The sequence below is a fragment of the Cryptomeria japonica genome, chromosome 3, assembly GCF_030272615.1.
Source record: "Cryptomeria japonica chromosome 3, Sugi_1.0, whole genome shotgun sequence".
NCBI lineage: Eukaryota > Viridiplantae > Streptophyta > Pinopsida > Cupressales > Cupressaceae > Cryptomeria > Cryptomeria japonica.
The window spans coordinates 587,672,161-587,696,683 of NC_081407.1; the positions used below are offsets into that span (position 1 = coordinate 587,672,161).

The window sequence follows — 24,523 nt, forward strand, 5'->3', positions numbered from 1 at the left end:
ACTGGATAAATTGGGTGAGAGCGTGCATTCATGGATCGTGGGTATCTGTACTAGTTAATGGGAGCCTGCAGGGCTTTTTTTAAACGTCACGAGGCTTGCGGCAAGGTGATTCACTATATCCTTTCCTTTTTATTTATTTAGCGGAGGTATTGGGAAGATTCATTCGACATTTGCGGAGTGAAGGTCAATGGAAAGGGATACATACAGGTTATGGTTGGTGTCGATCCGGTCACTCATCAACAACTTGTTGATGATACAATTCTTTTTGGTGATGTGAGCTTCTACAATTCTTTTTGGTGATGCCTCGCTTCGAGAAGCTCGCGTCATTAAAAAAGCACTAGATGCTTTATGTACTACGTTAGGCCAGCAGATAAATTGGTCCAAATCGGATGTTTTCTTTTTCAATACGGATCTGAGGAAGCAAAGAGAGATTGTTAGCATCTTGGGTGTTAAGGCTGGAAACCTTTTGGGAAGGTTTTTAGGGACCCCACTTTTGGGGGGGCCTAATCAGACGGGTATGTGGCATAGATTGATGGATAGCTGTGTAAATAAATTGGAAGGCTAGAATAGGAAGTGGCTCACTTCGGCAACTAGACTAATATTGTTGAAATCAGTGTTATCTGCAATGCCTATTTACTCTATGATGTGTTTAAAATTTCCAGGGAAAGTTGTTAGAAGCATCAACCAATTTTTGAGAAAGTTCTTTTGGAATTGTAAGAGTGAACAAGACAAGATACCATTGGTAGCATGGGATAAGGTATGCTAGCCAAAAATGTTAGGAGGTGCAGGCCCAAGAAATTGGAGCTTGTTGAATGAAGCGTGCAAAACTAATATGGCAAATGTATGAAAAACCACACCAAAAGTGGGTGCAAATTCTAAAACATAAATATTTGGATTCGAACTACAGGGAAAGAATCTTCACAGTTCGGGACCCTCCAAGAGGATCGACGATTTGGAATTTCCTAGTGTCCTGTAGGAAGGTGATTACAGAGCATCTCACATGGCAAATGGGGAATGGGGAGAAAGTAAATTTTTGGACTGGTTCATGGGAGGGCAAGCCTTCCCTGTCCTTGCGAAGGGATGTAGTTCACATCAAACAAGTGGTTGAAGCTCATTGGGGTTCTAAAGTGGTGGACTATATGATTAAAATGAGAAGGAATGGAGTGGGCAAATGGGACTGGAAGGATGTTGGCTTGCTGCCGCTATCTCCTCAGTTAAAAAATTCCTTTATTGGGATCCTCGATGAATTTAAGCCACATCTTGGCCCAAATGAAGATGTCCTAAAATGGTGTGGATCAAAATCTGGGAATTATTTAGTCAAAGTGGGCTATAACCTTATTGAAAATTCAGAGATCAATAAGGAGTGGTCGTCCAAGCTCTGTTGGAGCTCCAAATGTTTACCAAAGGCGGGGATGTTTACATGGTTAGTTTTGAAAAGGAGAATATTGATGAGGGACAGGTTGAAGAGACTGGGGTTCAATGGTCCCTTTCAATGCGTTATGTGTAAGGGAACTAAAGAATCCTTGGAACATTTATTGCTACATTGTGATTGGGCTCAAGGAGTGTGGAAATTCTTGTTAAGCAAATTGGGGTGGGAAATTCCGTTTCCGGAAAAGATATTGGGTCTGTTCAAAAGCTGGTTCTCTGAATACAGGAAATCGGCCTTTTCTAGCATATGTATTATGGATTGTGTCACCTTCAATAGTTTTGTGGGAAATATGGAAAGAAAGAAACAAGAGAATTTTTTAGGACAAAGCAGAATCAACAGAAAAATTGTGTGATAGGGTGGAAAGGGCTATCTTTGAAGTTGTGTCAATGGCGAAAGTCAACCATAATTTTGTGAAACATCCTTTCAGTATGGCGAATAATTTTATCCAATCTCGGTGGTTGTTGATTCAGCTCAAACCTGCTCATGGGTTCTCTAGGGTTCATCCTTTGTGTGGGGAGCATGGGCTAAAGGAGGAAGTGTGGTTTAAACCGGAGCAAGGGTGGATCAAAATCAACTTTGATGGGGCATCTAGGGATACCCCGGCATTTCAGGGGTGGGATGTGTTGCTCGTGATGAGGACGGGATGATTCTTTTCAAGGGTGCGAAAAGACTACAAGACGGGACTAACAATGAAGCAAAGGTGCAGGCCGCCTTATTAGCAGTTGATTTGGCTGCTAATATGAAGGCTTCGAAAGTGCATTTGGAAGGAGATTCCAAGGTAGTGGTGGATGCAATTATGAAAGGAATAACCCCGAGTTGGAGACTAAATAAATTCATAGCATTGATTTGCTCAAAATTAAATAATTTCCAAGATTTTCGTATGTCTCATATTAGAAGGGGTGGGAATGCTTTAGCGGATGCTTTATCAAATGTGGCATACAAACTGGACAAATGTGTGACGAGGTGGTGGGGTAGAGATGATGCCATAATACAATGGCAACTTTAAACGACCTGTATTGGACATTACTAACGAGCAAGACGAAGCGTGTGAGAAGTATGTTCTTATTCTCTGCTCGAGAGCCTAGGCTGGCTTGGCTGACATTGGCAATTAATGTCGATTATCTCTGTAGTGGCGGCAGAAGTTGTGATAAACTCATTAATAGAAGTAATGGGAATGAATGTCTCTTCAATGCGACTGGTGGGCGCTTTCCTTGGTCTGAGAAAGCGGTTTGTTGACAGAGAAAGGCGGTTTTTGTGGTTGGCGAGTGCAATAGAAGCCAACTTCACATTGAGAACCACCAAAATGATGTTGGCATTCTTGGGGCCGATTCCGAAGAGATGTTTGATGACCATGTTCTGTTCGAAGGAACCACTGTTTCTGAAGGTTGTGAAGTTGGTGCTGGAAGAAGAGCTAGCAGTAATAGGCCATAGGTACTAGACAAGGGCGGACATCTATTCCCTTATCATGGTGTGGGGGCTTGAATTGGACTCGTCGTGTGCGAAGGTTCGAAGGGTAATGCAGGCTATAGTATCGCAAGAAAACCTGGATAATTTGGAGCCTTTGCTGGAGTGGGTAGTGCAGGGTCGAGGGTTTGATGTTTCTGAAGGTATTTCGAAGCAGCACTGAGAACTGAGGGGCAGACATATGCATATTCCTTTCCTCAGACGGCAATAAGAGGTGAAGGTCAGGTTTCGAGAGACGGCGAGAAGAGGATGGGAGGCTCTGAAAATGTATGTGCAAATAATGGAATTGGAAGAGATTGTTAGGCAGGCCCGCATGGAGGCAGGGGTTGAGGTAGCAGGTGGAAGGAGGCAACGTCCGAAGACCAAACGCAGGATTGTGGAGATGGCGGAGAAGAACGCGCCTCTAGCAATTCTCCTGAGCGAAGGAGGAGGCGGGATGGGCGAAGAGACGAGCAGTGCGGCCGTGAAAGAGGAGGATGTGGGATGAGAATGACCCGGCTTGATCCCGGGTATCTCTGTTTTTTGTCTGCTTTGTTCATGGGTTTTGTTTAAAATTGTGTTGGCAATTTCAAGTTTATCTGTTTACTTCAGTAGTATCGTATGAACTTAGCTCTACCAGTTAATTTTTGTATGGCAATGATGTAACAAGCGCCTTTTTTTGAGCTCGAAAAACTGTAACTTGGATATGGGGTGGTGGTTTGGTAGGTACTGGATGGTGGTATTGACATCTGGTTTTTGTTGGGTAGTTTGGGTGGAATTAGAAGGTGGTTAGGGGTGGTTTGATGTTTGAGGATAATCCTTGTTGACAATGTACTGCTTATTTTCATAATATAATAAAATAAACCATATTACCGATCAAAAAAAAAGTATGCCACCTTTTGAAGATTCAGAATGCCACCTTATCATACACATTTCACCCTCTTTGTCTTTGTAAACAAACTGATGTCCTTACTTCGACTTATAATTTAAGTCTCTACTAAATAGAGTCGCTTGTTGTTCATAAGGAATAAGTGACTTAAATCGCTGTCATAACATGGAACCAATATGCTTTGTACCACCACCTTTACCTTGTAGCAAATTGCCATTATTATATAGCTGTTGATACTTTTTTATTGTACATGAATCACTGTTTCTTTATGAAATCAGCCTGCACATAATGTTGTTGCTACATTAATCTGCCACTCTTTTGGATATATCAAAACATGTTCCTTTTTCAAAGCATACATTTGTAATCCATTTGCAATCCATATAGGTTGCAAATCTCCTTGTGCCATTGAAGTGTCTAATCACTTTGACACAACATAGACTTTACTTCTAATCCTTTTGGGTCTTGGGTATCGTAAGAGTTCCAATTGTACTAGTCTCATTTATAAAGATAGTACAAGGAGCTTTCTTGAGGCATCACTGCATATTGGCAACACTATTTCCACTCTTGACATTAATGACAAATATTTCTTACACAGATAACATCTTGCAAGAGATGTTTCCAAACAGACATTCATAATAGAATTATAAAAATGTTTGCATTTTTTTCCTTTTGAGAGTTAAACTAAAACAATAACTACCCATCAGATAAATACAAGGGATGCACCATAAAGCTATAGACACTTCTGGCCTAGATGTCTGAGGAGCCTCTCTTCCACCAAAATTTGCCTAAGACTTGCACCCAACCAACCCAAAATCACCATGATCACATTGACGCAAGAAGCATGCCCAACAAAGTTTGAGCCTGGGTCACTATTATGGCAATCGGCCTTAATACTAGACTGGTATTGCAGGACAAAACATGGGGCTAAACTTTTGGGTAAAGTTCACAGATAACATGGTGGTCAGCTTGGGTCCTTATCATGGTTAAACTTGATCCCTTTCTCTAGGTTGCCCCATTGAAACACATAACAGTGGGCTTAGGACCATGCATGGCAATAAGTTTGATCCACACCTCTCAATGTGTCCATGGTTATCTTAGCTTGTAGAAGCGGAACCCAAGATTACAATGTGAAGCTCATCAGTTCCTACCCTTTGAGCATAAACTTTAGAATTAATTTTACAACCCCAGAAAGCAATGTTGATTGAGATACAATGCAACTTGTGGCACTTATGTAGTGGACAAAACAAAGGAACCATTTCTAATAGATGCAGAATCTAAAATAACTCTCCCAAAAACAAAAAATAATAAGGGCATTTGTCAGAAGATTGCAAGAGTAGAAAATACAACTTAATCACCTTCCCCTCACACCAAATGTTAAAAGCTATGTTATCTCAAATGGCTGAAAAGAAGAATCCACAGCATGCATGCATGAAATTGAAAAGTTTGCCTCATGTACCTAAGAGATATTCGTAAGTACTGCCATGCATTTTCAGCTTTTGGATTCATTGTTAATGCTCTTACATAGTAACGGATGGATTCTTCATATCGGCCCTGAAACAACCAATGAAAAAAATTATTTAGAACACCAGTAAAAGAAACCAAAACAATTTGAGACAAAAAAGAGATTTTTACAATTTGTTTCCAATGCTTGTTTCAATGTGCTCAAAGAATAACAAGATAAAAGTTTCCGCAACAAGGAAAATCTGAGTTAAACTACAAAGATTGTTGTCTCCAATTCCTCACTTCGGTCTTCCTTATATAGTCAATCGTGTAAGATATCTGCCTATTCTAATACAATTTATCCATTTATACACATGTCAGTGGTGGCATGCTTGACACCAGATTTGTTTAATAATCTTTTCAGGATCTTCTAAGCAGAATCTTAGCACCATGCTCTAGTCAAATTATTTATTTTGCAGTCTCAATATTTTCCTTTGCAAAGAATGGTCCACTGGACCACACTGATTTAAATTCTCATCTTCTCTTTTTAAGCAATTCTTGTAATGCCAATTCCAGAAGATCCACTGATATCAGGAATGTTGACATCTAAAGGTTATGTCTATGATACACCTCATTTAATCTTCTTCAATCTGTTCAACTACATATTGAGCAATTACATAATTCATACTGTAAAGTTTGATATCCTTATCTAATTTCTCTCTTCCTTTAACCTCTTACCACAACATGACTGTAGCAATCAATGTAGAAGCTGTGAATGATAGAATAACTCAAGAAACTGGAAGTTCTAACGTTGAATGTTGATTTGCATCAAGTATCAATTAAGTCAACCAAAGCTAATGCAATACTCAAACACTATGCAAAGTTTCGCTTCATGCTAATTGAGATAGACATTGATTCAGTCTAAATGTCACAATCAGGAAGTTTTCAATGACAAGATTTTACAAAATATGTACCTGATTAGCAAAGCTGATACCCATATTTGCCCATGCACGAACATAGTTAGGCTTTAAATCAAGGGCCTGAAAACAACTCCAAATTGTAAGAAAACAGAATAATGTAAAACAATCATCAGAAAAATATAACACTGCATTAATGGAAAAGAACATAAAGTGACAGATCGAAATAAATATTCTTTCCAGTTTTCTACTGCCTTTAACAGCAAGCACTTGACTTCTAGGTCTTTAAAGCAAGTCAATACAAGATGCACTTTGATTATCTCTTCTTCTTCTAAGCATTAAAGATCTGTATCATACTACAAACATGGACATATGATCAACAATATTTTGCAATGACAAGCTTTTGGAGAAGCAAAAATAAGACTGACCCGTTGGAAGAAGTACACAACTGGCAAAATATCAAAAAGCTGCTATGGTACATAGAGGCTATATGAGTTAATATAACCTTCTCATACTCACAAAAGTGCTATGAAATATAGATATTTAACATGCTAGTCCAATATCCCAGAAATCTGATAGGAGGTATAAGGTAAACTAAGAAACTAAGGCTATAATCATTATATAAAGTTGACAGAACTCTCTATAGTCAAAACATGTTCTGAATCCTAGCCTTTATCTTGTTTGTGTGCTCCCACAACAGAAGAGATAGCTTCTCTAAGATTCGGATTACCTGTTAAAGTCATATCATTAGAAAACTGTGAGTAGGTTACATCTAAATAGAAGATGCAATGGAAATATTAGATATAATGTTCTGGACTTTTGCTGCTTCAGTTAACCTTCCCACAGACACAAGAGATCCCTCTTTCTCAACTGCATTGTGATGATAAAGAAACTCACTAGGGAATTTCCTGAAGATTAATAACTTTGATGTAATGAGCAGCTGACTAAAAAATTCTGCATTCATCTGAGTTCAAATTTATTTAGAACATTCTACATTACGAACCAATAACATGCTTTCTCTGTGTCTAGCTCTAAATTAGCATTCCATTTCTTTTCTTTTGATTCAAAGAATGGATTAAAAAGTGGACAATTATGATTGTTGTTTTCAATATCTTCATTAGAGATAGCCCGTAATGACAATATGAAATATAATGCTTCTTCTAGCTTTGGTAATTTAGAAGAAGATTCTTTATATTCTATTTTTGTAGTCAGATAACACTTGACTTCTGCTTCCAGAATATCTCCTGTTTAGTATGTTTGTTCTCCTCTGGCAATCAATTCTCTTTCTCTTTTTCTAAATAAATAGACTCTAAACTCCACAGCGATTCTCTTTCGACTATTGCAACTGCAGCTCCTAAATTCTTTTTATCCTCGACATTTTCAAAAGGTTTTATATTTCATTCCTTAAACTCACCTGTAATGAATTTTAGTTTATGACAGAAACTGGCATTTTCTAAACCCTCCCTGAGGGGGATGATGTAAGGCACCAATCTTGGCAGGCCATGGTGTGCTGGGGTTAGATGGAATAATGTAGCAAAAAAGCTGATGTAAAAAATGTAAATTCATGGTCAAGAAAGAAGTTGGGCACGGAAAATTAAGGAAACCAAAAGGCCCAACGGAGTCACTGGAGGACAATGACATTACAAGCTTGGAAATAGTGTGTTTGAGTCATGGCGCTATATGCAAGTGATTCACTCCCATGAAGGTAAACTATCAAAGAGAGTCAACTTGTCATTGTCAATACAATTATTTGGCTGTCTGTTAGGGGAGTGCACATTATGTGAAATATGTTATCAAAGATTCTGAAATGATGACAATAAGATTTTAAATTGATAGCTTGTTTCATGATGATGTGACATGATAACATTCCATATGAGGCACAAATCAATAATAAATACACAGCTCTATTAAACAAGATATATATTATGAACAGATGGTCACTGTGCCCTGTTGGAATTTGTATTTTGAACTTTGACAAGACAAAGAAGATCTTGAATCATAAATTAATGGATTTTATCCATAGACTGAGGCAATAGATTTAACTCTTGAATGCTGCATAGCATTAGGAGAGGGTTTATCAGAGTGCATTCAACCAACGACACAGTGACTACCTTGGAAGTGCCTAACCAAGTTTATTGTCAGCAAGTATTTGGCTATTATGTACCCCATGGCATCAGTGACCTGTTAAACTCCAGAAAAGTCTTTGGATCACCGTATACTTCAGATTCTCACAGAATGACCATTAGTATGATTTATTATTCAATACTTATGCTTAATTGAATATAGATTATTATAATTAACAAAATAATGGAACAATACTGATAGATGGCAGTATATTTAGTAGAGTTGGAATAAAATTTATATCAAATTATTTTCATTGCAGAAAGCATGACAAATATTTTTACAAGATGATGAGAAAAATCCTTCAGACATCTAGCTTTGGACTAGCTCAGTAAGAAAGGATTGAATGCACATCATGTGACAGTTGGAGATGCCACCACGTCAACATTGGAGACATCCAGTGATAAATCATTTCTAATAATTTCAAGATCTCACTAACAATTATATTAGCTTTACTCATAGATTTGTTACAGATTGTTGAGTTTGATATTTCTAAGTTAACTATTTAAGGGGAGAACAGACTTATGTCCAACAAATATATAATTTTGATCAATTATAAGAGACTATAAATATAATATATTATTGCTTCTAAATCTATCTATTATATTACAGCGTTTTCTATAAACAATAAATAATAACTACATGTTTAAGAGAGGTTGGAAAGAAAATTTTGAGTCACCTCTTTCGTAAATGATTAAAGGATGCTTGAATGCACAACGAGAGGGAAATATAAGAGAGTAGGTCTAGTGAGAATTCTAATAGAGACCAGAAGATTGCAGAGCACAGAGAAAAATTTAAGAGAAATGTGATTGAACTTAGAAGATGTGGATGAGATTAAGTGATATCCCAACCAAGGTCCTTGTTAAACAAGCAGTAAATCAATACTGTTTAGTCTTGAGCTCATATTAAGATCAGGGTTACATGTATCAGTGGATCAAATGTAGTTTTCTAGTGGCTTAGTTAAAGGAAATTTGGCAGCAGGCCCTTGTAGTACCTATCAATATGCTCTTATTGCATTTTTGTTATCAACCCATACCACTGGATATGACTGAGACTTGATTCCCTCCCACTCTGGCAAATAATTGATATCCGAACCCTTGAGTTCAAATGCCTTGATCAGAAGAGCAGTCACCCTTGACTTCTATGCCTCAACAAGAGGACAGAAATCAAGGAACAAAAGCTGGCTGTTTATTGCTATATCTGATAAATTAAATACAGGATGTAACAATAAAGATGATAATGCATACCAGGATACAAGAGTAAAATATATCTTTATTCACACATGAAATCATTACAAAGAAGAAGACCAAAGATGGCGAGCCAAGGATTACAGTTGATCCAACTATATCATGCTACCTTCCTTGACGATACCAATATATTCAAATGTCTCGACAGTTGCCAAGAGGAACACAACCGTCAACCAACCAACACTTACAACTACCCCACGAATGACAAATGAACAATTAATACATTGTTGGATAAACAATATTATTGAGCATATCAATAGGCATTGTATGCTGACTACATCACCCCCCACAAAAAGAAAAAGTCGTCTTCCATATGACAAGTAAACATCAAGTAATAATCAGGGAGGCTAATGACGAGAGAGCAAAAAATGACTTGTACTACGCAAACTCAAACATGTATTGTACTCGAAAAATCAAATGGGAATCTGGGGGCAAAGACCCCAATGGAGTCAAGCGGCGGCGCCCCTACCACCAAGCCCAAATTGAGACCTTCAAATCCACACAAAACTCCATGGCATGCATCATTTTTGTGATTTTTTAAGATGCCAAAAGCAATGTTGATGAAGCCAAAAAATAGCAATTTTGGACATGTCACGAAGAATCTTCTTCGTCATACCGTTAAAGAGAGACGTCATCGAGTGGTAAGGGAATTTTTCTCCAGCCAGTGAGGCCGTACATGATGTTCTCCATAATGTCATATGATGTGATTCTCAAGGGCCCATACATTGGGTTTGTGAAGAGGCCTTATGATAAACTTTTCAATTAGTCGCACGTTGTTGTAGGGATGATGTTGTATGGTGTAGAGAGTTTCTTGAGGCTGTACAATGCAGCTAAGAGCTTGTACGACGTACAGCGCAACTGGAGTCGTTAGCGAGTGTCATTTCGCGTACAATGGTGTGGTTTGATTGGATTGTGCATGTTGTACAATGTATGGTGCAGCTGCAGCTAGGCCTGTATGTAATTGTCCTACAACGTATAGTGTTACAATTGTTTGCAAATGCTGCATAATGCAATGGAAGAATCGTCATATGGGAAGACCAGCCACCAAATGTCGTACAGTGAAGTGAAAGAAACATTGTATGGGAAGAACAAAAGAGTGTTGTATGGTGAGAAACTTTATATGGTGTGGAATGAAACAAGTCACCACTGTATGGGATAGTTAGGAGGCCGTACAGGTGCAAGATGGAACTGCTTCCATACAAAGAGTTGTTGTACACAATGAAATCGTACAATTTCAGTAATGAGCCCGTTCCAATTTTGGTGAAGAGTCCGCACACTACTAGGAAGAGTGCGCTGCCAAAAGTGACAAATAAAAAATAGTCAAGAGTATGATTTATAAACTAGCCGAGAGTAAGATTTAAAAAATGGCCAAGAGTGAGAATATGTTAATCTTTTGATTCTCCCCTTTATATTTTTTACTATTAATTTTTTCTATATTTCTCCTCCATAAATTATAGTTTTTAATTCAGTCTCAACAATAATTGCTTTTCTAGTAACTCGGCCTTTGCACTTTATTATATCCCCCAACTCTAATATTTTAATGACTCCTTTAAATTTTTCTCACTTGCTAGCACCCCTTCAAATTTTTAAATTTTTTTCAACTCCATTACTTTTTGCTTTCCATTTTCCATCCCTCCTAATTCCCTTTTTCTTTTCTTGTTAAATTTCTATGAAGTTTTTGTAGCGTCCTAAAATTGCACCCCTTGCAATTTCGACCGCATTTGGGTCTTCACCTTAATGTTTGCGCTCCTTGGCCTGATTGAAGACCTAAATATGCTCATGTACATCACAAACATCAAAAAACTTGATTGGCACCCCCTTGGGCACCTTGATCCTGACCCAAAATAGGGCAGGACCAGAGCGTGGCGCCATGGTCCTCCCTAAATTGGACCTTCTTTAAACCCTTTCTATGTCAACGTGGCATTTCAAGTTTGAGCAGGATTTCCCTCTCTGTGTCGCCCCATGTTGGAAAATTAATCAATTTTCATGACGGGCAAGTATATAAAGAGGATTTCCCCTCTCATTTGAAGACCCATCCATCAATTAAAAAGAGCACACATATGACATCAAGCATTCAAGAGCAATTGAGCATCTTCAGTCTTCCTTCAAGCCTTGGAGCAGCAATAAAGTCAAGATTCAAGCATTGAAGTCGAGATCTACATCCTATTTCATGAAACCCTATTTCCATGTGGAGGCAAGCAAAACTTCACAAGGAGGTATAATCATTCAATATTTTGTCATTTTTCAGCATCTCCCTCAAAAGGAGAACCTTTCCTTTCAGTCATTTCATTTACATTTATCTCAATTTAATGGTTAATTCCAAAACCGGGGTTTGACCTAAGACAAGCCCCTATTCCCAACCTATTTCCCTTTCTTTCTGTGCAGGAAACAGGTGTGCAACTGTACTTCTCAAAATAAGGTTCAGACACAAAGACGAAACAACCCTTTTGGTGTGTGGAAAATTCAGAGGACCGTGTTGCCGCATCACAGTCCCTACTTTTTCGGGGCATTTTCATAAGGCAGATCCAAATAAGCTTATATTACTCAAATTTAGGTGCACGACAAAATCCCGAACCTGTAGCTCATTATTTTCTCAGTTTTGTCTCCAATTTCAGCACTTTACCCTAAATCAGCATTTCAATTTACAAAAGAGGGAAAACACATCATAATGAATCAATCCACTTAGTATTTAGTCCTTATCTGATTTCTAACTAAATCTAGTGGATTCCTCCCCTCTTTTGAATGTAAAGGAATTCCCCCTCAAAGTGAAAATTGATTTGGTGATTTCTCCTTCTATGTTGCAAATTGTCAAATCAAATTTTTCCCCTTTACATTTTGGCGAACCCGACTCCTTGCACCTTAAATTCTGATTTTTGTTTTTAGATTTGAGTGTGTATGCAAGTTACAATTCAAATTTTCATTTACAAGTTTGATTTCCTTGCAAATTTTAGAAATTTAGAGGTTAAATTCACTGAAACCCTTGTTGAGACATGGACCAACTAGGACTCGAACCTAGGACCTTCCATACACTGTTGGAGTGCTCTACCACTGAAGCTACTGGCCCCTCTTGGACCAGTCCATCGTCGGTCCGGGTGTGGCTTATTTCCAACACCAACAACCCTAATTTTTAAATTCAAAATTAAGTTTGTGATTTGTCTAAATTGGATTTAATTATTTTAGTACACTTCAATTTTACAATTCAAGTTTTCATTTACATGTTCAATTTGCAATCAAATTTAAAAAATGAGGTGGTTAATTTCAAAAACCCTAATTTTTAATTTTAAAATTGAACTTGTGGATTCTCTAAATTGTCAATTAATTATTTCAGATTTGAAATTCTTGTTTCTATTTCAAAATTCAATTTTTCACTTCCAAGATTCAATTTCAAATTTTTAAAATTAGGTAATTAATTTCAAAAATCCTAATTTATAAAATTTTGCAAATTGAGTTTGTGGGTTGTTTAAATTTTGAATTTCCCTCTTCAAACTTGCTTGTTAATTTCAATTCAAATTCAAAATTGCAATCTTGGATCAAATTTCAAATCAAATTTTAAAATTAAGTGGTTAATTAAACAAACCCTAATTTTTAAATTTAAAATTAAACTGGTTCCTTCAATTCCCACATTTCAACTTTTAAATTTTAAAATTAAGCGATTAATTACACAAGGCCCTAATTTTAAAATTCAATCTCTTTTGGATAATTTTAATTTTAAAATTAAGAGGTTATTTTTACATAATCCTAATTTGAAATTTGAATTTCCTAGGAGGTTCCATTATTACTCTTTATTTGATCATTTAATTGAGTAATCATTTTTTCTAAAATTTTGCATTATTCAGTTAAAATTTCAAATTTCCAAATCCCCTCCCTTAGTGCATGAGTTTTACTACTATTAATCCAACCTACAATATCCTCGTGAGAAGAAGTGGTAAAATTAAGGCTTCCCAAGGTTTAATTACCGAGGAGATAGAGCCTAATTTGGATAACTTTTTCAATGAGGATATTGGTGGTTCTTCCAATCCTAAAAATGTCCCTGTTTATCCTCATTCTTTAGATAATTCTCATGATGAGGAGGTATCACTAACTAGGGTTTTCGTTGACCAATTGGAGAAGATTGACAATCAATTTGAAAATCTTCAACAATGGATGAGCCAACTATACCCGGAAAGTGAAGCTCTCCCATTGATTGAAGGATTAAAAAGAATGGTTCAAAATGATAAACTTGGTGTTGATATCTTGCATGGTATTGCTCATATTGTTGATTCTAATATTATGCCCATGAAGAGTTGTGTCGAAGCCCTAGGTTATACACAACCTCCCAGTCAATTTGATCATTCCATTCTTTTGACTACTCCTATGGCTAGTGTTCCCACGTTTACATCAAACATCATGACTACCTCTACACAAAATGCCATACCTACAAATGTTAGTCAAGGGGTCAACTCCTCTTCTTTCATTTCTCCTACCATGAGTCTTCCAATTGTTACCCAATCTTCTCCTATACCTACGAATGTTAGTAAGGGGGCAACTCCTCTTCTTTCATTCCTCCTACCATGAATGAGTCTTCCATTTGTTACCCAATCCTCTCCCATACCTACCTATAATAATGTTCCACCTGCTTATTATCAACCCCTTCCTTCATTCAACAATGTTACCCCTCCTCAATCCAACATGTCCAATTTCAATCCTTCTACCAAAGCTACCATCAATAATCTAGCTCAAACAGTGTCTTCCTTACAACAACAAATAGCTTCTATGAATCAATCTAAGTATAATGTGCCCACATTTGACGTAGCGAGCCCATTATCCAATTGGAGCTTTATAATGGAAAAGGTGATCCCTTGACTCATGTTAAAACATTTCAAACTTTGTGTAGTGACTTTGCTCATGACCAAAGATTGTTGGCTAGATTGTTTACTAGAACATTAAGAGATAAAGTTTTGCAACGGTATTGTTCTTTGCCTCCTTATTCTATTACTTCTTTTTACCAATTGGCTAATGCTTTTATTCAACAATTTCACAATAATACTGGTCCTAAAATTACTTTGATTGATTTGATACATTGTAAGCAAGGTGTGAAAGAAAAAGTGACTGATTTTATTGGAAGATATAAGCATTTGTATTCTCAAATTTATTTTCATGTGCCTGATCAAGATATTCAAAGAATTTTCATTTCTAATTTGAAAAAAGATATTAAGGATAAACTTCTCTTTTCTAAGTTTACTTCCTTTCCGCAGTTGTACACAATACTTCACAACTATCATCTTACCATGAGTCAATTGGAACAATCATCCTCTTCAATGGCTCCCAATGATAAAAGTGAAAGTGCTCAACAACCTTTTGCGAAGTTCAAACCAAACAAGGGATTCATCAAATTCAATGACAACAACAACACTCAAGTAGCAGCCACAACAAGAGTGCCTCCTTTGTCCAAATACTTTAGAAAAGAATTCACTCTTATTAATGAATCTTTGCATAGTATTATGTCTCAATTGTTACAAAGGAATGTGTTGAAACTTCCCCCTATCAACCCAATTGATCCATCTAAGACATCCTCACCTTACTTTGATTCTAAAGCCTTTTGCCAATACCATCGTCAATTCAGTCATGACACTGAAAAGTGTTATTCTTTGAGAAGTAAGATTCAAGACTTGATTGATAACAATACCATATCTGCGGTTGGTGTGAATGATAAAGGAAACAAAATAGTAGCTCCTCCTAATTAAAACCTTCGAATTTTCACTGATCCCTTACCTTCCCATTCCACTAATGTGATTGAGACTGATCATCTTGCCTTCTCTCCCAATGATGTTGACATTGAGTCTAATAATGTGGTGAACCTTATAGATCAAAAAGAAACTCCTAAGGACTTGTGCATTACATTTGATCCTAGTGAGACTATTGAAGCACCCGATGGCCCACTTTACATAACTGCGAAAATCAAAGGCATACCTTCTCGAGGAGTTCTTATTGATCCAACTTGCATGGTTAATGTGATAATTGAAGAATTTCTTTATACTTTGCAATTGCATAAAGTGATATATGATGATATCAATATGGTAGTTAAGAGTTTTTGATGGCTTCTCTTGTCCTACTATTGGTTCTATCACACTTCCTATTGATGTTGGCACTAAATGCTTAGATGTTATCTTTGTTATCATTCCTACATCCGATAATTTTCGTGTGAAGTTGGGACATCCTTGGCTCTCTTCCATGAAAGCGATCGCTTCTATTGTTCATAAGTGTATGAAATTTCCTCATAATGATGAAATCATAACTGTTAATCATAGGATATATCAACCTACGGTGAGGCCTGGAGATGTTTGTCTTGATTATTTTTTGTCTGAATAATTCCAACCTCTTCAACCTAGATGTGATGCTCTTTTTAAATCATATCAAAAATGGAAAAATGAGATGATTTGGCCAGAGTAAACCTAGAAATCCAACACTTAGCCTTCCTCTTGATGATCATATACCTCTTCTCGAGGATAAGATTATTCTTCCTCCCAAGGAAAGAAATAATCTTCTTCCCAAAGAGGAATCAATTCCTTCTCCTATGGATGAGTCCACTCTTCCTCCCAAGGATAGAAATTCCTCCTAAGGGTAGAGCTATACCTCCTAAGGGTAGACCTATTCCTCCTCATGATGGACATGGTCTCCTTCCTACACCTCTCATTCCTCCTTTATATGGTACAGTTCCGCCTCCTACATCTTACAAAGGGAAGCAATCGGCCTCTCCTATTGCTCAACCTAAAAGTCCTCCCCCTATGCATCCTTCCTTAAAAGAAGAAAACAAGCCTATACTTGATGAACCTAAACCTTCACAACCTTCAACTAAAACTAAACAAAACCGTTGTGCGAGAGAACGTCGATGGAGACATCATCCTGGAGCTCGTGAACTTGCTTCCCAAACCATTTCCTCTCCTAAAACACCAACTATTGACATATTTCCATTTTTCTTCTAATATGGACGTTCAACCTAATTCTCCAAGACGCAAAATGCTTAAGACAAATGATGGTTCAAGTTCTATTCCTATTAAAGCTCCTATTTTTGTTAATCTTGATGAAGAAATAGGTGAGAATGTTGCTAATGATGAATATGAATATGTTGATGTTGACAATGATTTATCTAAACAATTTTCAAAAGCATTAATTGTAGCTCCTAGTAACGAACAAAGTGATCCATCATTAGAACATGGTCCTTATTTGGAACTTGTGATAGATCCATCTATCGTGCTCGATGTGACTCCTCTTGAGTATTGTCCACCTTCCCCAAATAATGTTGAGCAAGATCGAGAGATGGATGACATGCTTGATTAGCTTCATTAGCACTCTAGATTCTCTCTCTCTCTTGCTTGTTTGTGATCCTTCTTCTATTTCTCTCTTTATTCTTCTATTTGTTGTCCCTAGTGTTGTCTACTTGAGGATGATGCAAAGCGTTGAGATCTCTTTTGGTCTCTTCCATGTTGACTCAAAAGGCATGTGTCCCTTTCTTCCATGGTGGTTTCCTTTCTTTGGGGGATAAGGACAATTCCATGCATACATATATATATATATGATATGCATGAGTTATCATAAAAAGCATACTGACCCTAGAGTTAAGCAAAACCACCTCGTGCTTTGTGTTTTGTGCTCATTATCCTTTGATTTGCCCTTCTTGGGGGCTTATTATTGTGATAACGTGCTTGTCTTTTTAGGTGTATCCTACCTTAAAGCCATTGCTCCCGACAAGGCGTGTGTAATCGCTTTAACGTGGGAGCATACACTATGCTCAATGATTCTCTCTCTAGCAATGATATTTAAAGTTACTTAGCTTTTGCTTTGTAATTTTTGGTTTTTTTTTTTCATGACTCGTAGTAAGAGAACCTTACTAGTTGTAGTCATGGTTCTCTCTTACTCTCTCTCATGATCTTCCCTTTTACCTTGTCATTGAAGTGTGAGATCCTAAAGTCCACTGGTGGCTTGGTGTATCTTGCCTCCTTGACGACTTGGTGAAAGTCTTTCAACGTGAACCCTTTCTAGTATAACGAGAGTATGATTGACCCCCTTGCAATTTCGATCGCATTTGGGTCTTCACCTTAGTGTTTGCGCCCCTTGGCCTAATTGAAGACCTAATTATGCTCATGCACATCACAAACATCAAAAACCTTGATTGGCACCCCTTTGGGCACCTTGATCCTAACCCAAAATAGGGCAGGACCAAGGCGTGGCGCCATGGTCCTCCTTAAATTGGGCCCTCTTTAAACCCATTTTAACATTTCAAATTTGAGGGGGATTTCCCTCTCTGTGTCGGCTCATGTTGGAAAATTAATAAATTTTCCTGACGAGCAAGTATATAAAGAGGATTTCCCCTCTCATTTGAAGATCCATCCATCAATTAGAAAAGAGAACACATATGACATCAAGCAATCAAGCATTCAAGCATTCAAGAGCAATTGAGCATTTCAGTCTTCCTTCAAGCTTTGGAGCAGCAATAAAGTCAAGATTCAAGCATTGAAGTGGAAATCTACATTCTATTTCATGAAACCCTAATTCCATGTGGAGGCAAGCAAAACTTCACAAGGAGGTATAATCATTCAATTTTCAGTCATAATTCAGCATCTCCCTCAAAAGTAGAACCTTTCCTTTAAGTCATTTCAATTACATTTATCTCAACTTCATGGTTAATTCCAAAACCGGGGTTTGACCTAAGACAAGCCCCTACTCCCAGCCTATTTCCCTTTCTTTCTGTGTGCAGGAAACAGGGGTGCAATTGTACTTCTCAAAATAAGGTTCAGACAAAGAGAAGGAACAACCCTTTTTGGCGTGCGGAAAATTCGGAGGACCGTGATGCCCCTATTTCCCTTTCTTTCTGTGTGCAGGAAACAGGGGTGCAATTGTACTTCTCAAAATAAGGTTCAGACAAAGAGATGGAACAACCCTTTTTGGCGTGCGGAAAATTCGGAGGACCGTGTTGCTGCATCATGGTCCCTACTTTTTCAGGGCATTTTCATAGGGCAGATCCGAATCAGCTTGTATTACTCAAATTTAGGTGCACGACAAAATTCCGAACCTGTAGCTAGTTATTTTCTCAGTTTTGTATCGAATTTCAACACTTTACCCTAAATTAGCATTTCAACTTACAAAAGAGGGAAAAACACATCATAAAAAATTAATCCACTTAGTATTCAGTCCTTATCTGATTTGTGACTGAATCTAGTGGATTCCTCCCCTCTTTTGAATGTAAAGGAGTTCCCCCTCAAAGCGAAAATTGATTTGGTGATTTCTCCTTCTATGTTGCAAATTGCCAAATCAAAGTTCCCCCCTTTACAATTTCATCCATAATTTTACATGCTTTCATCCGTTACTCTTCACCGAGAGTTGTAGCTTCAAGAAAATTACATGATGATGAAAATATGTCATAGTCCTCCATTTGCCAGTGAAATAGGCCACAATGAGGTTTGTTTCATCCTCTAAGCATGACTCTACTCCAAAATTCCTTTGTCATTCGGTTCCATCCGACCTTGACTCTCCATCCATTCTTCTCTGGAATTTGAATCTGACAAATCTGAGGAAGCTACTTCCTCACTAACTGCTTGGTTCTTTAAATCAATTACATACTTCTAACCCTTATTCTCAATGGAGATTGTATTCTTTTCCAATTGCGATCACCTTTGATTGCTACAAACCATCCTCTCCCAAGTAATGCATCCTACGCTTTCTTCTACAACGAGATGACCACAAAATTCAAGAGGAACTAGGTGTCTTATGGCAATACGTTTATTTCCAAGCCTCCATCAATGATGATATTTGTCAACTTCTTCCTCATAATTTCCATCTTGGTGACAATTGACTTTCTATCAATGCTCATTATTAACAACATAGGATCAATGGCCTAATTGCTTTCATGTGACGGTTTCCCTATCGATTCCTCTTGTGACTTACATTGTTTCTAGTTGACTATGTCATCAGTGAGTGTTGGTAATTACCTCTTAGTTGCAACATGCTTTGAAGAGGGTCTATCACCTTGATGGGAAAGGTTGTTTGTAGCACCTATCAAACTATGTTCTTCTCTAACTCTAACCACAATCACATACTTGCAGTTTTGTTGGAGGTTCTTCATTCCTTCACCATCACTTGTTCTACTTCTTCTCTGGCTTGTCAAATTCATTCTTTCTTCGTATGAGCGTTTGGGTACACTGCCTTGTTCGTCTGTGCTCTCGTTTTGCTCCTCCATGTCCAGCATATTAATACCCTTTTGCTCCGGGTAATTGATGTCTTCATGGTCACCTAGTCCACACCATTTGCACAATAATTGTACATTATCTTTCTAATTTTGGCAGTCTCTCACACCGTCCCCCATTTGCTACATTGTTAGCACTGTATGATAGGACGTCCTTTAGAATCGTACTGTATTTGATTACACCCTCCTTGTTGATTTTGATAACCACCTGGCAATGCATTTTGTGGCTTTGATGGAGTGGACTCTCCCTATATGAAGAGTACTTGTGTACTTCTAGTCTTCAAATTGTATGGGCACTCCTTTAATAAATGACCCATCACCTAGCAAATCTCACAAAACATCTTTCTAGGACAATCACCTTTTGTGTGCCCCTCAATTTTGTACTCAATACACCATAGTTCATTAGTTTCTTTATTGGTTCCTTTCTCTACCTTCAACTCTTTCATCATTTTCATCACATTGCGTCGTAGGGCCTAAACCATTTTGGATTCTTCGTCGCTGCTACCTTTTCTTCTCTCGTCGTCATCCATCTTCCTTTTCCCCCAAGAGAATGTTTTGGATTTGCTCTCGATGTCCATCGCCCAATTATATGCATCAACGTATGATGGAAAAGGTACCACTTTCATTTTCTTTCTCAGTGAAGGAATCAATCCCTCGATGAACCAATGCTTCTTCAATTTGTTAGCCAGTCGGTTCTCCAATTTTACCAACAATTCCTTGAGCCTACGATTGTAAGCTCATACATTCTCATGTTTACCTTCTTTGGTGTTGTAAATTTTGGCGATGATCTCAATGAAGGAAAATCTACCAGAAGGGTACCAGTCCTATAGCAATTTAAACTTGGCCTTGAATGCCTTCTTTAGTGCATCCCAAGAGACTATGTATTCATCATCAAGTTTTATGAACCAATCAATGGCTATACCCCATAGCGTTGTAGGAAATGCTCTCAACCAATAGTCTTTGTTCATTTGACCACTTGCTATCCAAATAGTCTCGCACATCTTGTAGTGCCTTGTAGGATCTTCTAATCCGCTCCCCATGAACTTCGACAATTTTTGTCAATCGAGGCCCGGACTTGCCAAAGGAGTTACCATCTTTCTCACCTGCTTACTCCCTTGTGTGTTGGGCCTGGGTGGACTGTTCTTACCACTATGTTTTGGTGCTTTCCTTGCACTCTCAGCCACATGCGTGTCCTCTACACATCCACCTCTAGCGTCCCCAACACTTCGGGTTCGTTCTGATATTCCCTTTGTCCAAGGGTCTTCAATTTGGATTGCCCAATCCTCAGTTCCCCTGAGGTGGATAGATTCTCAATGCATCGGAATATATCTTCGAGTCCAATATTTCCCTCTTCGTAGTCCTCATCTGATGTTTACTGTATGGATGGGTTGTCAACCTGGTCAACAAGGTCGAGATATGTTTCATCTAGGAGTGGTAAGTGTCTAGCATTCTCCTCCCACTCCTCATACCATGTGTTTCTTCCTCATCAAATCATTTCCTTTCCTCCCAACCATAGACAAAATACTCGCCAAGTTGCAAAAAATCACAATTTTTTTGGCCTGGTTTTTTGGCCTGGCGAGTAGACTCGCACGTGTTCTTGTGAAAAACTTGCCGAGTTTTTGGCAAGAGTTTCACAAAAACTCGGCTGCATAAAAAAAGAGGCCCAAACGCATCAAAAAATTATGGAATTTTCTTTCTTCAAGTCAGTCTCATTCTCCTCATCAGAATATATATATAAAATATAACATTTTAGTATAATTATATTTCATGTATATATTCGTAGGATGTATGAGAGTGGTTTCAGATCTCTAGGAGTTATAATGCGAATTCTAGGTTTTAGAAGATTAAATAAATTTTCAGACAGTCAAATTTGAGTTCAGTGGGCTCCTATAAGCATTCTCTCACTTTCTCTATCTCACTCATTTTATCTACCTTGAATTCTAGACCTATCTATCTCCCTGTCACTCTTCCTATATCCCCTCTCTCTACCGCTCTCTATCTCACTCTCTCCTCTCTCCTCCAAGATCTAGACCTATCTCTCTACCTCTCTCTCTCACCCTTAAACCCCCACAAGGGGTGCTATCCTCAACCTCATTTTGGCGAGGTCAGGAGCCACAATGGACTCCTAGGACTAGGCCCTCTAGTTCTACTTCTCCCCTAATTTTCACTAGAGCTAGGAAGAGGAAGATGTAAAATGTTTTAATGTAATATTTATATTTAGTTTTACAAATACAATTTGCTATTTTCATTTTGTTCTAGACTTTCAGCTGCCAACATTCCACATGAGGATGCCATTTTGTACCCAATTTGCATTTAAATCAATCAAATATATCTAGGCTCAGCTTGTTTCTTTTGTGTACTCATTTATTGATTCATTGGATACTCAGTGAGTTTATTCTATTCTGCGTTGGCCGTATGAAGTTTGCAGCGATGCAATTTCAGACACGTCAACAGAATTGGCGCTAGAAGGAGGGCGTATGATGAATGTCTAAACAGCTAAATCAAGATCATATCAGCCTGCATTTGTAAAGAATAGCCCTGCAATTTATTTTTACCCTCCGCACGCAACAAAATTGGGGAGGGCACCTTAACAGTTCCTTGCAGCAAGTTGAGTCAAATCAACCTTTTAAATGCTATATTCGGGATATGCAAGATCACTGTTAAACCAGAAAACCAGAAAATACCAAAAATATTTCTGATTCAGTATGTTGAGTCAGTCGCTTCATGAAGGCTGTTTGCAATCCGAAATTTTTCAAATCCAGCAGAGGTTGAGTTTGCAGCTATATCCCAGGCAGCTGTCCGCATTTGCATCTGCAGCTCACTGCAGAATTCATGACACCACAGCGCACGATGAACTGAATTGCTTGACATTTTTGTCAAGGGTCGAGCTCGCATTACAGGGGCAGATATTCTTTTGGGATGTCCCCAAACCAGAGGCGACTGTACAGCCGGATATCCCCAGTCCTCCGTCCAACATCGAAGAATTTACAAGATTCAAGAATTTGATTGAGAATCAGTTTGGTCTCGAAGAAGAGTTATGCTTGGAGAACGTGCTGTCACCTTGGTGGTGCAAAATTCACCACACCCCACATTCAGAGTTCACTTGCTCGCTATGCATAGAAGCAGTCAATCAAGTCAAAGCCCAATTTGGACTACCGGAAGAACCAGAGGAGAGCATTACCAGCAAAGTGTGGAGTGCCTACCTTGCTGCAGACGAGTATAGACGAACGCAAAATCCATGCAGCGCCGCACTCCCCGATGATGAAAGGATGGAGTTGCCAATTGCTAAGCAAGATGAACCAGTCAATCAGACCAAGGCAGCAAATGAATTTGTTATCCTTGCAACTGATGAGAACAATGTTCAAGAAGACAATCAAGGGAGCTTTGTGGATCAGCCACAGGTTGAAGAGCAGTTTGCAGCAGCCCCACATATGGATGATGCAGTCCGTCGAGGATGTTTTTGAGAGCCAATCAATCAAAGAGTCTCTGTTGTTTGAGGAAATACTGATAGAAGTGCATAAGGCTGCATTGTTCACACGATATGAAGATGCACCAATAGACGATGCACCCCTCTTTCCTGAGTTCGAGTTCGGTTTTGAGATCAATTATCGGCCTGCGCCACCCAATGAAAAATCTGATGCTGATTTGCACACTTTGGACGCTATCGAGATGCTGCACCACCAATGATGACCTCCTAATACAACTGTTGAAGCCTTCCTGCTGCGCAACCCATCGTACAAAACTCCGCGTGACTCGGAAACCTGCTAGGTTGTTTCTTTCCCTCCTGCTGTTAATTCTGAAAATTTTCCGTTCAATTTTGAATATTCTGGAAAAACAACCTGTAAATGGATTAACCACGGACCTAATGAACTCCCTCAGTTAATAATTTTGCCCAATGTCCTGGTTAAATTCGAGAGTGGCCAACTGAAAATTTTCTTTTCAGAATACAAAGACAAATAGGCCAAACTGAGAACTGTTCCCACTGCCTTGTTACTGCTGCATATACTAAAAAATCACCTCGGGTCGGGAACGCATGTATATAACCCGCCTTTTGTACAATCGGTCTCTTCTTGTACATAGTTAGTTTAGGTTTTTGTTCGTTTTCTGTTCTTTTAGCTTAGATTTCCTGTTTTCTGTTTTAGTTTAGTTTGCTTTCCGTAGTGTAGGTGTCCTTTCGGAAGGGGTTGTCTCCCTGTCAGCTTTTGAAGGGGTTTGTTTGCTTTTCCCAGCTCTGGTGTACGAAGTTGGAAGTTTTTTCCGGCTCATTTCTTGGATACCGACTTTGGTAGAATGCCTGATTGACAGTTGCCCCCATAGTCAGTCCATTTTGGTTTGAGGCTTAGTCAGTCTAAAAATTTAGTTGCTTACTGCGTCTTGTCACCAACGTTGTGATCATTGCACTTTTAAACGCTTAAAAACGCTTAAGTTTGTCATTTTATCAAAGGGAGGTCACTACAAGTGAAAAAATTCTGAAGCTCTGCTTCAGCGACCACTGTAACGCTCAATCCCACGTAGGCTTCACTGCTTACCAGCCAAGGTGAAAAAGTGAAAATAAAAGAGAAAAATCAAAAGAAAAGAAATTGAAAAGCAAAGAAATATCAAGTTGCTTGGCTTTGGGAATGCAGACACCTCTGCCGATTTTCAACAAGAAAATTTATCGGAAACAGAGCAATCTTTGTGAGCTTACAGGCGATAACTCCGTCGGGGCTATAGATGCTTGCTAGCAGCGGGGCTCTATCCAGGTTGTTGTTGGAGTTAAGAGTCGCTCTATGTAACTTGCATTAACTAAACAATGATATCTCAACCTTCTTTGGGCTT

At 38.3% G+C, this 24,523-nt stretch overlaps 1 protein-coding gene across 1 annotated transcript in view; it reads right to left on the reverse strand.

Annotated features, from left to right (window-relative positions):
- LOC131042650 (peroxisome biogenesis protein 5) overlaps positions 1-24,523 on the reverse strand; it is a 176,845-nt gene that overhangs the window by 42,040 nt on the left and 110,282 nt on the right. The window contains exons 13-14 of the mRNA XM_057975967.2: positions 6,176-6,241; positions 5,218-5,312 (exon numbers count right to left, since the gene is read on the reverse strand). Of these exons, the coding sequence (XP_057831950.1) occupies positions 5,218-5,312; positions 6,176-6,241 (161 nt within the window). The remainder of the gene's footprint in view (positions 1-5,217; positions 5,313-6,175; positions 6,242-24,523) is intronic.